The sequence below is a fragment of the Lathyrus oleraceus genome, chromosome 2 (genome assembly GCF_024323335.1).
Source record: "Lathyrus oleraceus cultivar Zhongwan6 chromosome 2, CAAS_Psat_ZW6_1.0, whole genome shotgun sequence".
Taxonomy (NCBI): domain Eukaryota; kingdom Viridiplantae; phylum Streptophyta; class Magnoliopsida; order Fabales; family Fabaceae; genus Lathyrus; species Lathyrus oleraceus.
Window position 1 is genome coordinate 123,140,723 of NC_066580.1, and position 14,072 is coordinate 123,154,794.

Here is a 14,072-nt window from a genome sequence, read left to right on the forward strand (position 1 = left end):
AAGAAATTGAAAGCGATGAATGTAGGTACTCAACAGGTAGCTCAAATTCAACCTGCTCAGACCATCACTTGTGAAATCTGTAATGGACCTCACCACACTGTGTATTGCTTTGCAACTCCTCAAAAAATTGAAGAGATAAAATTCTTAAAGCAGAATAACCCCTACTCTAACACTTACAATCCAGGTTGGAAGAATCATCCAAACTTCTCCTGGAAAGATCAGATAGGGAATGTTCCACAACAGGGTCAAGGTCAATATCAGACTCAATATCAACAACAACAAGCTCCAAGGAAAGCAGACTGGGAGATTTCCATTGAAAACATGACAGCTCAAAATAGGCAATTTGAAGAAGAGACGAGAAACAATCAGAAAAACACCATCGTCTCTCTAAAGAATCTTGAAGTTCAGCTGGGGCAGATAGCACAACAACTAGTAAATTCTCGAACACCAGGCTCCTTACCAAGTGAAACAGTTCAAAATCTGAGAGGTCAAGAGAATATTAGTACTGTCACGATGAAAAAGAAAAAGGCTTCTAAAAAGAAAAAATTTATATCACCGGGCGAACCGACTGAAGAGGAAATTACAAAGGAGACTAAACCGGTGATTAAGTTGCCCTACCCTCAGAGAGTGACAAAGAAGGAACCCAGTGAGTCATACTTGGAGAAATTCATGAAAATGTTTAAAAAGGTTGAGGGTCATATGTCTTTGTTTGAAGCACTCGAAAGAATGCCCATGTACAAGAAATTCATGGAAGAGGTAATGGCTGAAAAGAATCCAACAGCAGAAGAACAGGTAGCCTGGAAGGAAAAGTATAATGTAAATTCACGGGAGCAGAAAATTCCAAACAAACAGAAGGATCCTGGAATGGTAACAGTATCGTGCACAATTAAAGGAAGAACCTTCAAAAGGGCACTAATAGATTCTGGAGCTAGTGTGAGTTTGATGCCATTATCAATCTATCACAGGTTAGGTATTAAAAATGTCAGTGATACAAAGACAAATCTGAAGTCTGTGGATCACTCAAGAAAGGATGCATATGGTATAGCAGAAGACGTACTGGTAACAATAGAGGACTTGATTTTTCCTGTTGATTTTGTAATCCTAGACATACCTGAAGATGATGAGGCACCCATCATTCTGGGTCGACCTTTCATGCAGACAAGTCGATGCAATCTCGACATGGATCAGGGCACGTTAACCTTAAAAGTTCACGACAAGGAGATAACATTGAATGTTATTGAAGACTAGGACCTAGAAGAAGATACAGAATCTCACTATCAAGTAGGCTTAATTAGGACAGAGGCGAGAAGGCAGAGTAACATACCAACATCAGAGAAAGATACAGGATGGCCCTCTCGACTCTCACCACTGCCATTAGCCACATTGAATGGAAAGACTCCCATCTCTATTCCAAAAACCAAGAGAAAGAAAAGAAAACGAAAACATGGTAAGGAGATGAAGTTTAAAAAGGACTTGTGACACAAAGTAATCCATACTGATGAAAGAGACATCTTCCTAGTTTTGGACAAGAGGTGCAACAAGGTTTGGAGGCTGAAGTACCCCCCATAACAAGGGGAATGAACCGTCGAGCCACGCGATGTTAAACGAAGCGCTTCGTGGGAGGCAGCCCACACGTTACTAGTTCTAAATATTGTTTGTGTTTGTTTGTGATTTTAGGGTTGCACAATGCCTTGGATAAAAGGGCGAAGATACTCACATGGAAAAAGTTGAAAAATGAGCATAACAGCTACCTGACACGGCCTGTGTCAGGCCTGCAGATTTGAGATTTGGTTGAAAAATTTGAATTTCGTGTGGGCAAGTTGCACTTTCCGCCCCATCCCCCTCAGTGGGGAACTGTGAGTCACCCTCCTTCTATAATATTCTAAAACATTGAGGTCAATGTTTAGTTCAAGTGTGGGGGAGGTTTTCCTATGCTTTTTACATTTATTTTTGTTTTGTTTGATTAGTTCCCAATTTCTACCGTTCACATTTGGTTTATTTTTACTGTCGGGTATCATCTGTTACATGTATTTCGGATTCTTGGTATTATAGTGGGATGAGGTAATGATCAATAGCGGTAGTGGATGAAATTATCACTTCACTTACTCTTGCTTATTGTGAAGGATCTTCCAAGAAAGTCGATACTGCTGAAGAAAAGATCGGACGCAATTTCTAAAGCTCAACTAACGTAGGTTCCCTATAGATTCTAAGTTGAGTAAGAAGCCGCACAAGTACTATGGATGCTTTCAAGCTTTACCTAACATGGTGAGTGCATAAAAAGCCAAACACATTTGTCATCATGAGCGAGATTCAGGTATGTCTTTATCACTCTGACTTTGCGTAGGTTCTTTGGGAGTTTCACTTCATGTATACACACACTGAGGCACGTTGTTTGAATTATAGCCCTGAGCCTTTCTAGCCATCCCGTTAATGTTATCCTTTGTTATCCCTATTTGAGCATGTATCCTTTGTTTGTTTAACCTCGTAAATGTACCCCGCGGCCAAAACACTTCCTTACCCTGTTCGGAGTCAAGTTGATATTATTAAACTTGTGTTGAAATTCTAAGTTTGGGGTAAAACCCCATAAGTTTCAAAAGACAAGGTGAGTGCAAAAAAAAAAGAGTATCATCAAGAAAAAAAAAGAGAAAAGAAAATAAACTTGAGGGTTCAAAAGAAGCACTAGCCAAAGAAGGGCACTCAGTTGAAAAACAAGAATAGCAAAGAAAACCCGAGCTATAAAAAAATAGAGGAAAAGAAAGAAAACAAACAAATATATTGAAAATAATAGTAACATTGACTCTGAACCAAAAACTACTTGTTTCCCGTTTTATTTGGAATATCCACACCATAACCCAAGCCCCGTTACAACTCGAAAGACCTCAAAAAGTGTGTGTTGTGTGTAGTTGATATGAAAGGAGAAATTATTCAAACTTATGAGTTGATATTGCATATTCTGAATTGGGAGTGAAAACACTTTAACACCGAGAGACTTGGTGAGAGTGTGATGTAAGATGACAGGTAAAGCGGTACCTTGATGAGGAAGTGCGGCAGAAAACTCATTAGGAAAAGCAGGAACTATAAAAGGGAGAGTAAAGGCGTTGGAGAAAGATCTCAGTAGTATCATGGTAAGAATACAAATTTTGGGAGGTGACACTTTGTCGAATAGGACATTACTTGAGGATAAGCAATAAGCTAAGTTTGTGGTTGTGATCAGTCACCATTTTCACTATATTTTCGTTGCTTATCCGACAAGAAACCAAGGATTTTGAGAAACTGTGTACGCTTTATGGTACCTTTAAAGTAATTTTCATTCCCGTAAGTTATTTAAGCAATTTTATTCATTGTTATGTTTTACTTTATATTTTCGTGATTTTACGCGTAGGATGTCGGTGTTTTTGTCCAACAGGTCCAGGTGGAAGAACCGAGGAACTCGGAGCGAGACAATGTGAAATTCCGGCAAGCAAAGGAGTGAAAAACCCCGGTACAGGGGGCCTAACACGGCCACCCGTGTCACCTGATACGGACCGTATCAGACAGAAGGAGCATGAAAAGAAAAATAGTATCCTGACACGGCCACCCGTGTCAGCTGACACGGGCCGTGTCAGGCCTTGTCCCCAACCGTGTCAAGCAACATGGGCGTGTCACAGGAAGTAGTGAGCTGACATGGCCACCCGTGTCAGCTGACACAGGCCGTGTCAGCCCAAGACCAAAATTTTACCTTTTCATCTGGATTTTGAGTATTGGGCTTGCAGAGAGATTTTTGGACATGTCCACCTATTGCTTGGAATTTTCACTACATAAGAGAACCTTCTATCAAAGAAAATATCATCTTGGAACGAGGCAAAACACAGTATTGTCAAGCAATCAAGTATTACAGAGAGCAAGGAGTTCGGAGAGCTAAAGTTTTTCATGAGCGGAAGCGATTGAAGATCTAAGTCATTCAAATACTTGTAATGTGTAATTTTTATCTTGCATTTGTTTTGAACAATATGAGTAGCTAAACCCCCTAATGCTAGGGGGTGTACCTGATTTAGAATTGTAACGAAATTAAGTATACTTTTGAATTTATAATATTATTCTTACGGTAACCTTTTGATGTGTTTAATGCTTTCTCTTTCGGACCAATCGAGATTGTTTTGTGGTTATCAATTAGGTTGGACCGTCATTGATAAGGTTTTCATCAGGTTACTCTATAGTAGATATCATCTAGGACTAGGGATACCCTATATGAACCAGAGTATTCTTGATATAATAAAGCTTAACTTCACCTTAATTGCCTATGGACATAGAAATTAGGGTAAATTGATTAAAGGATTTCTCACCATGGACTTAAGAGAAAATACCCTTGAGAACGGGTAGTAATTGATATTTGTTGAAGCATTAGTGACTCAGAGTTGTTACATGGATAAATCATACACCTTCCTTGGCATTGTTCCTCTTACCTTGCAAACCCTTGCTTTCATTCTTATTTGCTTTTGCCTTTATTTTTATAATTTTGAATCTAAAAACCCAATTCATATTTTTTGTTTAATTGAATGATAAATTTGAACTCGATATTGACGTGCAGTCCTTGAGATCGACATTCGGGGAATTTCCCCGTTATTACTATAATAGGCAAAATAGTACACTTGTTATTTTTCCGATCAATTACTAACATTTTATTTCCCCAAATAAGAACAAAATTTTGAAATATATAGTTAACGCAAAGTAAACATTCGTTGAGTTTGAAAGGGAATAACGACATGGTTGGATTAAATGAAGGAAAGACAACTTTTGCCACTAAAGCGATGATGTGGTGGGTAAAGAGCAAAGGCTAAAGTTGTAATATCCATAGCAATTAACTTTCTTATATTATAGATAAATAGTTAAAGTGAGGAACTAAACTAAATATGATTAAATTAGTCCAAAACAACATAGAGAGAACCAATCAAAACAAATCAAAATTAAATAAATAAGAAATTTAAATTACAAATGAAAGATAAGCAACCAAAAAATATACATGGTCAATATCATAATCAATGGTGTGAAGGTCAACTGAAATCATATACTACCTTCGTTTTAACATGTCATTCATTTATAGTTTTTACACATAGATTAAGAAATACAATGATATTGTTATAAGATGTTACACTTTTACTAAATTAGTCCTATTAATGTGTTGTAAGTAGCATAAAGAGTAATAATTAAAGGATATAATTGGAAAAATAACAATCATTTCCACATTGAAAAGTGAGAATGACAGTCATTTTGAAATAAGTTTTATTTGCTAAAATGACAGTCATTTTGAAATGGATGGAGTATGATCTAATCTACATCTTCATGCACCCAAAGTGGAAAAACAATTTATCAATTCAACAATTTTTTTATTCAATGGAACCAATCATTAAAATCAAAATAAACACATATATAATTTTTGAAACTCATTAGTTAAAACGACGAGTAGTTCAAGGGTGATCAAAACAATCTCTAGATAGTATGTTAACAATAAAAATAATAAAATAGAAAAGCGAAGAGACTAAAATTTGAATAATATAATTTATCAAAAGTGGGATCATCTTTTCCTAAACTGCATAACTTTTGCCTACTCGAAGGTCTATCTCATCAAAAAATTTAAAATATATATGCCTAAATGTAAGCGTGAAATCAAAGATACATGAGAAAATTATGCTCACTTCTTCCTAAAGTCTACTAAAAATCACAAATATCTCTTCTAATTTTAAAACTAATATTTGTTATGCGAAAAAATCATAGGTAAATGTCTTTTATATATGTTAGTTATAATTCAAATTCAGTTTCATTTACCTTTAAGTTTCGTTTACATTTGAATTGCATTTAGCTCAGGCTTGTGTATATAAGTTAAAGCTTAGTTTCAATTTTCAACAAGAACTTTCATTGTAATCATCTTTGCATTTGAGATTAAAAGTTAGTTACATCTCTCTCTCTCTCTCTCTCTCTCTCTCTCATCTTCATCTTATTCATTCCTGTGCACTAACAATTGACATCTAGAGCTTCGGTTCTGATTCAGGAATGGGAAACACGAGTGTACCTGAGGCGTGTGTGACTAATTCTATTCATTTAATTCACAGTGAATTGAAGATTAGAATCGAAACAAAATTACATTTCTTGATTCTGTGGGATTGGGAAACATGAATGTTGGTGAGATCTGAGTGAATTTTCACTAATACGAATATGAATGGTGAAAATGGTAGCTTGAACATAAAGCTTCCAGTATTTGATGGAAAGAATTAGAATCAGTGGATGATTGAGATGCGTGTGTGTTTTGGCACTCAAGATATTCTTGATATCGTCAATGAAGGTTACACGGAGGTTACAGCAGATGAAACGGAAGCACAAAGAAACATGCAAAGAGAAACAAGGAAGAATGGTTAGAAGGAATTATTCTATATCCATCAATGTATGGATATAAATGTGTTTGAGAATATCGTTGATTCAACACTGGAGAAGGCCGCGTAAGACACATTGGTATGGTGTTGTGACAGTGGTGCATCAGTGAAGAAGGTGAAGCTTCAGTCACTATGTCAGCAATATGAGAATTCCAACATGAATAACAATGACAAGGTACCTGATTACATCTCCAGAATGATTTTGATCACAAATGACATGAAGGCTTGTGGAGAAACTCTCTTTGAATAAGTTATTATTGAGAAGGTACTCAAATCACTTTCTCCTCGGTTTGATTACATTGTTGTAGAAATTGAACACTCTAAGGGACTCAACACCATGAAAATTGAAGAGCTACAAATAGTTTAGAGACGCAGAAGTTGCGTGTGATTGAGAGAAACTCTGAAAAAGAGGTAGAACAAGCTTTGAAAGTGTCTTATGGTAAAAAGAATCAGAAGAAGTCTGGGTCAGAGGCCAAGAAGAGACATGGTGGTGGTTATCAAAAGTTAGAAGCCTCCAACTCTGATGAGAAGAAACATCATAAAGGAAAGCATAAGTTTGACAAGAAGAAGCTTCAATGATATTGTTGTAAAAAATTTATCCATTTAGCTACTAACTGTTGGTTAAACAAGGAAAGGAAATTAGAATAAGCAAACTTAGCCATAAGAGATTCTAATGATGAACCTGTGATATTGATGGATTCTGAATCTGATGGTGAATATTTGGTACACTGGTGGTATATGGACACTGGCTGCTCAAATCACCTAACTGGAAATAAATAATGGCTGATTAATTTTGACTCTAGAAAAGGACAAAGATAAGATGTGTTGATGGTAAGTACACTAATGTTGAAGGAATGGGAAATGTCAAAGTCAGAGTGAAGAATGGTAAAAAAATTCTAATCAATGATGCTTGGTATGTTCCTAGAATGAAGAGCAATCTGATGAGTGTAAGTCAACTAATTAAGAAATGTTTCTCAGTTACTATGAACGACATTTTTTTGAAGTTGTATGATTCTTATCAGAAGCTGACTATGCAATCTGAAAAGGGAATCAATAGAACATTCAAAGTGAATATGGAAACAACTGAAACTAAATGCCTTGGTGCAGAAGGTGCTAAAGGTGATAGTGAGTTATGGCACAAGAGATTGGGACATCTGAACCTCAGAAGCTTAGGGAATCTGAGTTCTAAGATGTTGGTACATGACATTACTAAGATTGTGAAGCTTGAGAAGTCATGTGAGATATGCATGAAAGATGAACAATCTAGATTTCCATTTGCATCAGAAGTGGATCCAACAAAAAAAACATGATTTGAGAGTAGTGCATTTTGATCTATGTGGACCATTTTAAGTACCTTCACTTGGAGGGAACAATTATTATGTGTAATTTGTGGATGAGTTCACAATAATGACATGGGTATCCCTCATAAAGTTCATACACAAGATGTTTGTTGAATTCAACAAGTTTTGAGTCAAGGCTAAGAATTAGAGTGAACAGAGTCTGAAGATTCTCATAACTGATGGTGGTGGTGAGTACAACTCTAAAGAGTTTAATAAATATTGTGAGGATAATGGTATTGATCACGAGGTTACTGCTTCATACACTCCTCAATACAATGGTCTTGCTGAAAGAAGAAACATAATGTTGCTTTATATGACTAGGAGCATGCTGGAAGATAAGAGTTTGCCTCATACATTATGGGGAGATGTTGCTACTTTAGTATATTTCCTCAATAGGTGTATTATAAAGAAGTTGAACAAAGAAATTCCTATTCAAAAGTGGGTTGGTAGCAAGTAAAGTGTCAACCATTTGAAGGTGTTTGGTTCTGTTTGTTATAAACATGTCCCAGATGCTAAGAGAAGAAAGTTGGATGACAGAACCAGAGTATGTTGCTTGTAGGGTACCACAATACATGTGATTATAAGATCTACTATCTTGTCATCAAAAAAGTTGAATTCAATAGAGATTTCATTATGAAGGAAACATAAGCATGGTACTGGAGCAAGTTTCAATCCAACTCTAACTCTGGTGCAGTGTTAACACCTGAGTTAACTTCTAAAGATATTTCAGACTCTGAAGAAAAATATGACTCTAAAGGAAAGTCTACCTATGAAGGAGATTATGCCTCTGAAGATGAGTCAGAGTCTGAAGGTGACTTTGATGTTGAAGTAGAGTCTGAAAGCGAGTCTGACATTGAAGGTGAATTTGATTCTGATCCAGATTCTGATGATGATCCAAACTCTGGTGATAATCATTCCTCTGAAGGTGGGCATGCTTCTGAAGGTGGTTCAGCCTCTTAAGGTAGTACAACATATGATAATGTTCTAGCATATGAAGAAGATTATGAACAAGTTAAGAGGGAACAAAGAATGAGACAAATACCAAGAAGATTTATAGAGTTTAACATGTTGCAAGATAGTGAGGTAAGATCTGAATGGGAAGTCATCCAGTGTGCCATGTTGGTATACTTTGAACCAGTTAGTAATGAAGAAGCTCTCAAGAAGAAAGTGTGGTTGAAGGCCATGAAAGAAGAACTTGAGGTTATATAAAGAAACAAGACTTAGGAGTTAGTTGAGCTTCCTAAGAACAAGAAATCCATCAATGTGAGATGGGTTTACAACTTGAAACTGAATCCAGATGGATCAATTGGAAAACACAAAGCAAGGTTAGTAGCTAGAAGATTTCTACAGAAATCTGAATTAGATTACTTTGAGGTGTTTGCGCTTGTAGCTAGGCATGAAATAATTAGATTGGTGATTGCTATAACTGCTAATAGAAATTAGCATTTATGCATTTAGATGTGAAATCTGCATTTCTGAATGGTCCTTTACAAGAGAAAGTTTATGTGTCACAACCTTCTGGGTTGGTGAAAAAAATTCGCGAAGGGATGGTGTACAAGTTGCATAAAGCCTTGGATGGATTGAAACAAGCTAATAGAGCTTCTAATCTAGAAATTGATTCATTTTTCAAGTCTTAAAGATTCATAAAATGTGAGATAAAGTATGGTGTTTATGTTCAGCATACATCTGATAACAATATGATTCGGGTGCATCTTTATGTTGATGATATATTGCTAATAAGGAGTTGTTCATATGAGATTGTTAAGTTCAACAACATGCTGATGAATGAGTTTGAGATGATTGATCTAGGAAATATGATATATTTTTCTAGGGAGGGAGATTTTGTATTCTGATAAAGGTATAATTTTGCATCAACTGAAGTATAAACTTGAGCTTGTTAAGAGATTTGAACTAATTAATTGCAATTCTGCAATCACACTTGCTGAAACAAATCACAAGTTGGATTCTGATGGCGAGGGTGATGATATAGATGCTACAACTTTTACACAGTTGTTGGGATCATTGAGATGTCCCTGTAACACCAGACCTAGCATTTGCTATGCAGTTGGAACGGTGAGTAGGTTTATGAACAAACCAAAGTGGTCACATTACTAAGCTATTGTTAGGATACTGAGGTATACTAAGGGAACTCTAAGGTATGGAGTTTTGTTCCCTTCTGGTGCTAAAGTTGATTCAGAGTTGATATGTTATTCAAACTCTGATTAGTGGGGATACATAGTTGATAAAAGAAGTACTTCTGGATATTTCTTCAAGTATCTGAGAGGTCCCATTTCTTGGTCCTCCAAGAAGCAACCGGTGGTTGAATTGTCAACATGTGTAGTTGAGTACATTGCATGTGCATTGTCTGCGTGTCAAGAAATCAGCTATAAGCCTTGCCAAGAAACTAATGTTGCATGGAAGGAGCAAGCACATTGACACGAAGTTCCATTTTCTACACAATCAGGCTCAGAACATATTGCATGAATTTGTTCACTGTAGCACTAAGAAATAACTTGTAGATGTGTTGACTAAAGTAATCAAGACATGACACTTTATGTATTTGAGTGATGGAATTTGTGTTGTTGATTTTAATTGGCTGAATATGAATTAAGGGATGATGTTAGTTATAATTCAAATTCAGTTTCATTTGCCTTTAAATTGGTTTGCATTTGAATTTCATTTGACTTGAGCTTGTGTATATAAGCTAAAGGTTAGTTTCAGTTTGCAACAAGAATTTTCATTGTAACCATTTTTGCATATGAGATTAAAAGTTAGTTACAAATCTCTCTCTCTCTCTCTCTCTCTCTCTTTCTTTCTCTCTCTCTCTCTATCTATCTATCTCTCTCTCTCTCTCTCTCTCTCTCTCTCTCTCTCTCTCTCTCTCTCTCTCTCTCTCTCTCTATTTATATATATATATATATATATATATATATATATATATATATATATATATATATATATATATATATATATATATTCCATCATTTCCATCTTCTTCATTTTTATGCACTAACAATCTATACGATTTTTTATTGTTGCTAAAAATTATGTAAAACATGTCAATTTGTTTGCAATGCTTTTAATAGATTAAGAAATTTGTATAATGTGAATCATTTTTTTTGATTGATTTGGAATGGTGCATGATGCTCTATTTATACAAGAAGAGTTGAACATTCAAGTTCTACATTTACGGATGATTTTTCTTATTCTATTAAATTAAGGCTGACCTTACTTATTCTAAGTTAGTGCGGACCTTTCATATCCTAAGATATAACTGAAACTTAAGTCTAGGCTATTAATGTGAAATAGGAGTATGACTCATCATATTCTCTATTACTCCCCCCACAAACTCAGTTCTATTTGACACTCTGAGTTTGTCTCTAAGGAAACTAATTGAGGACGAGCCAAAGATTTTGTGAGAATATGTGCAATTTGAAACTGTGCAGGAACATGTTCAACTATCAGCGATTTGTTGAGTACTTTTTCCCTAACAAAGAACAATCTAACTCCATATGCTTTGTCCTCGAATACAACACAGGGTTGTGGCTAAGAGAAAATATACTTTGATTATCACAATAAATGACAGGAGTGGGAATAGGCAAACACAATTCTTAAAGCAACGATTGAACCCACCAAATTTCAGAGGCAGCAAGAGCAAGGTTGCAATATTCTGCTTCAGCAGAAGACTTAGCAACAAGAGTTTGATTTTTAGACAACCAAGAGATTAGGATAGGTCCCAAAAATATGCAAGTACCAGAAGTTGAGCGTCTATGATCCATATCGGATGCCCAATCAACATCACAGTAGGCCCTAAGATGAATACAAGTAGTTGAACTAGCTGGTTTGAACACCAATAAGTAATCACTTGTACCTTTAAGATACCTTAAGATTCTCTTTACTGCAGACCAATGGGAAACCAGAGGTTGAGACATAAATTGACACACCCTATTCATAAAGTAATTGAGCTCAAGTCTGGTGATTGTAACATTATTGTAAAGCACCTACAATTCTCTTTTAAAGTGTTGGATCTTCAAAGAAATCAGTACCAACATTAGAGAGTTTAACTACAGCGGGGAGAGGTGTAGTAATACTTTTGCAGCCATCCTTCTTTGCTCTCTGCAAGAGATCTCTCACATATTTTCCTTGAGACAGTAGTAAATTACCACTGAAAGTGCGCTTAACCTCAATTCCAAGAAAATAGTCTAGATCACCCAGTTGTTTGAGAGAGAAAACACTGTCTAGTTTGCTAATGAGTTGTTGAATCATAATAGGTGGGGAACTAGTGAGTATAGTATCATCGACATAGATAAGCATGTAGATGCAACAATCCTTGTTGTTGAATATGACCAAAGAAGGACCACACTTTCATTGTTGAAAACCAAAATTAATCAACGTTTTTATGAGTCAATCATATCATGCCATTAGGGCTTGTTTTAATCCATAAATTGCTTTGTTAAGTTTACAAACCAGAGAGGCATCACTGGAGATAAAACCAGGAGGTTGAGTCATTTATACACCCTCATCAAGATAGCCATTAAGAAAAACATTATTCACACCAACTTGCTTAAGAGGCCAGTTATTTGTGAGGGCAATGGTTAGAATAATACAGTAATGGGCTTGACAACTGGTGAGAAGGTTTCTGTGTAGTCACACACATACTTTTGAAGGTAACCCTTAGCTACAAGTCTTATCTTATATTTGTTCATAGAGCCATCAGGGTCCTCTTTGACACAAAAAACCCATTTACATCCTACAGTAGTCTTTCTAGTGGGTAGAGAAGTTAAAGTCCAAGTGTTATTTTTCATAAGAGCGTTATACTCAGGTTCCATTGCTTGAGTCCATTGAGTTGAGGTGAGGGCTTGTTTGATAGTGGTAGGTTCTATGGTGGTTAAGAGTAGGGTAGGAAACTGATGAGGTCTAGGATTTCCAGTTTTGGAACGGGTCATCATAGGATGGTGATTAATGGGAGTTGGTGAGGGGCTTGGGGTAGTGGAATTATGATCAATTGTGCTGGAGGCTGTAGGTGGTAAAGAGGTGGAGTTATGATTATCAGTGAGGTGAATAGAACTATGCTGAGATTGAACATGTAAGTATAGTTGAGGTGTGGTAGTTGGGATTGGGGTTGGGCTAATGGGTGGGGTAGATGATATAGGAACAGAAGACACGACTCCAAGAGGAGAGGTGGAGGGTATGAAGGAGGGTACATGGTTGGACTGTGAAGGTAGTTTGAGATAGTTAAAGGGAAATACAAACTCATTGAACAACACGTCTTTAGAGATGAATAGCCTTCCAGATGCATCCAGACATTTTAGCCTTTATGCGATGGTGAATAGCCAAGAAAGGTACCATAATAGATTCAGAAATTTGTATAGTGTGAATCAGTATTTTTGATTGATTTGGAATAAAGAATGATGTTCTATTTATACAAGAAGAGTTGAACATTCAAGTTCTACATTTAAGGATGCCTTTTCTTATTCTATTAAATTAAGATTCACCTTACTTGTTCTAAGTTAGTGCTCACCTTTCATATACTTTCATATATCCTGATAACACTAAAATTTACCGTATTTTCGACTCCGATTTCACATGCATTCTAGTTGTTTTATTATCATTTTGTTGTGTTATTGCTATGTTTTTCTTTGTTTTCAGGTTTTTACTTTAATCGGAGCCCCGATCGAGAAAAGGAGCGAAAAAGAGCCAAAAACCCTAAAATTCAGCATTTTATACTTGTGGCCTACCCCATGGCTGGTGCCATAGACCCTGTCATGACGTGTCCAAGCTCAACTTCCCTCAACTTCCACGTTCCCCACTACTTCCACTAAGGCGCCTCATTTTGTGCTTGTGGCGGGCGCCATGGCCTTGTGGCGGGCGCCATAAGAGGAAAAGTTTTCCCTCCCATTTTCAAGTTGAAGGGCATCCTTGTCATTTCCATCTTTTTACTTGCTTATAAATAGAAACTCGAAATCACTTTTACAATCATCCAAACTTAAAGCAGAGGCAAACTCAGAGCAACTTTGTTTCACTTAGGCATATATTCAGTATTATAAAGTGGTAATCGCTTCGCATTGGAGTGTTACCACAATTGTGTAATCGAGTCTGTGATAGAGTCTGTAATCGAGTTTAGAGCACTTTGGAAGGAAGTTAATTCTGCCGCCATTTTCATTTCCGCTTTGCATTTTATTCAACCCTCCGATTGGAGCAGGTTTTTATTACTTGTCTTTATCTTATTTATTTTCCCGCACTCGCTTTACTTTATTTATTTCCCGCACTCGCTTTACTTTATTTATTTCCCCGCACTCGCTTTACTTTTATTTATTTCTCGCACTCG

At 36.3% G+C, this 14,072-nt stretch overlaps 1 protein-coding gene across 1 annotated transcript; it reads right to left on the reverse strand.

Annotated features, from left to right (window-relative positions):
* Window positions 1-11,758: 11,758 nt before the first annotated feature.
* On the reverse strand, window positions 11,759-12,253 carry LOC127122197 (uncharacterized mitochondrial protein AtMg00810-like). Its single transcript, XM_051052575.1, has 2 exons — window positions 12,212-12,253; window positions 11,759-12,106 (listed from the first exon to the last, which is right to left on the reverse strand). The coding sequence occupies exons 1-2, from the start codon at window positions 12,251-12,253 to the stop codon at window positions 11,759-11,761; spliced, it is 390 nt and encodes a 129-aa protein (XP_050908532.1).
* Window positions 12,254-14,072: the final 1,819 nt, after the last annotated feature.

What these genes read in the sequence shown, in the direction of transcription:
- LOC127122197 (XM_051052575.1), bottom strand. Translation starts at nt 12,253, where the DNA reads ATGACTCAACCTCCTGGTTTTATCTCCAGTGATGCCTCTCTG. An exon ending in TCTCCAGTGATGCCTCTCTG is followed by an intron (nt 12,107 to 12,211) that starts GTTTGTAAACTT and finishes CAACAATGAAAG; the next exon opens with TGTGGTCCTTCTTTGGTCAT.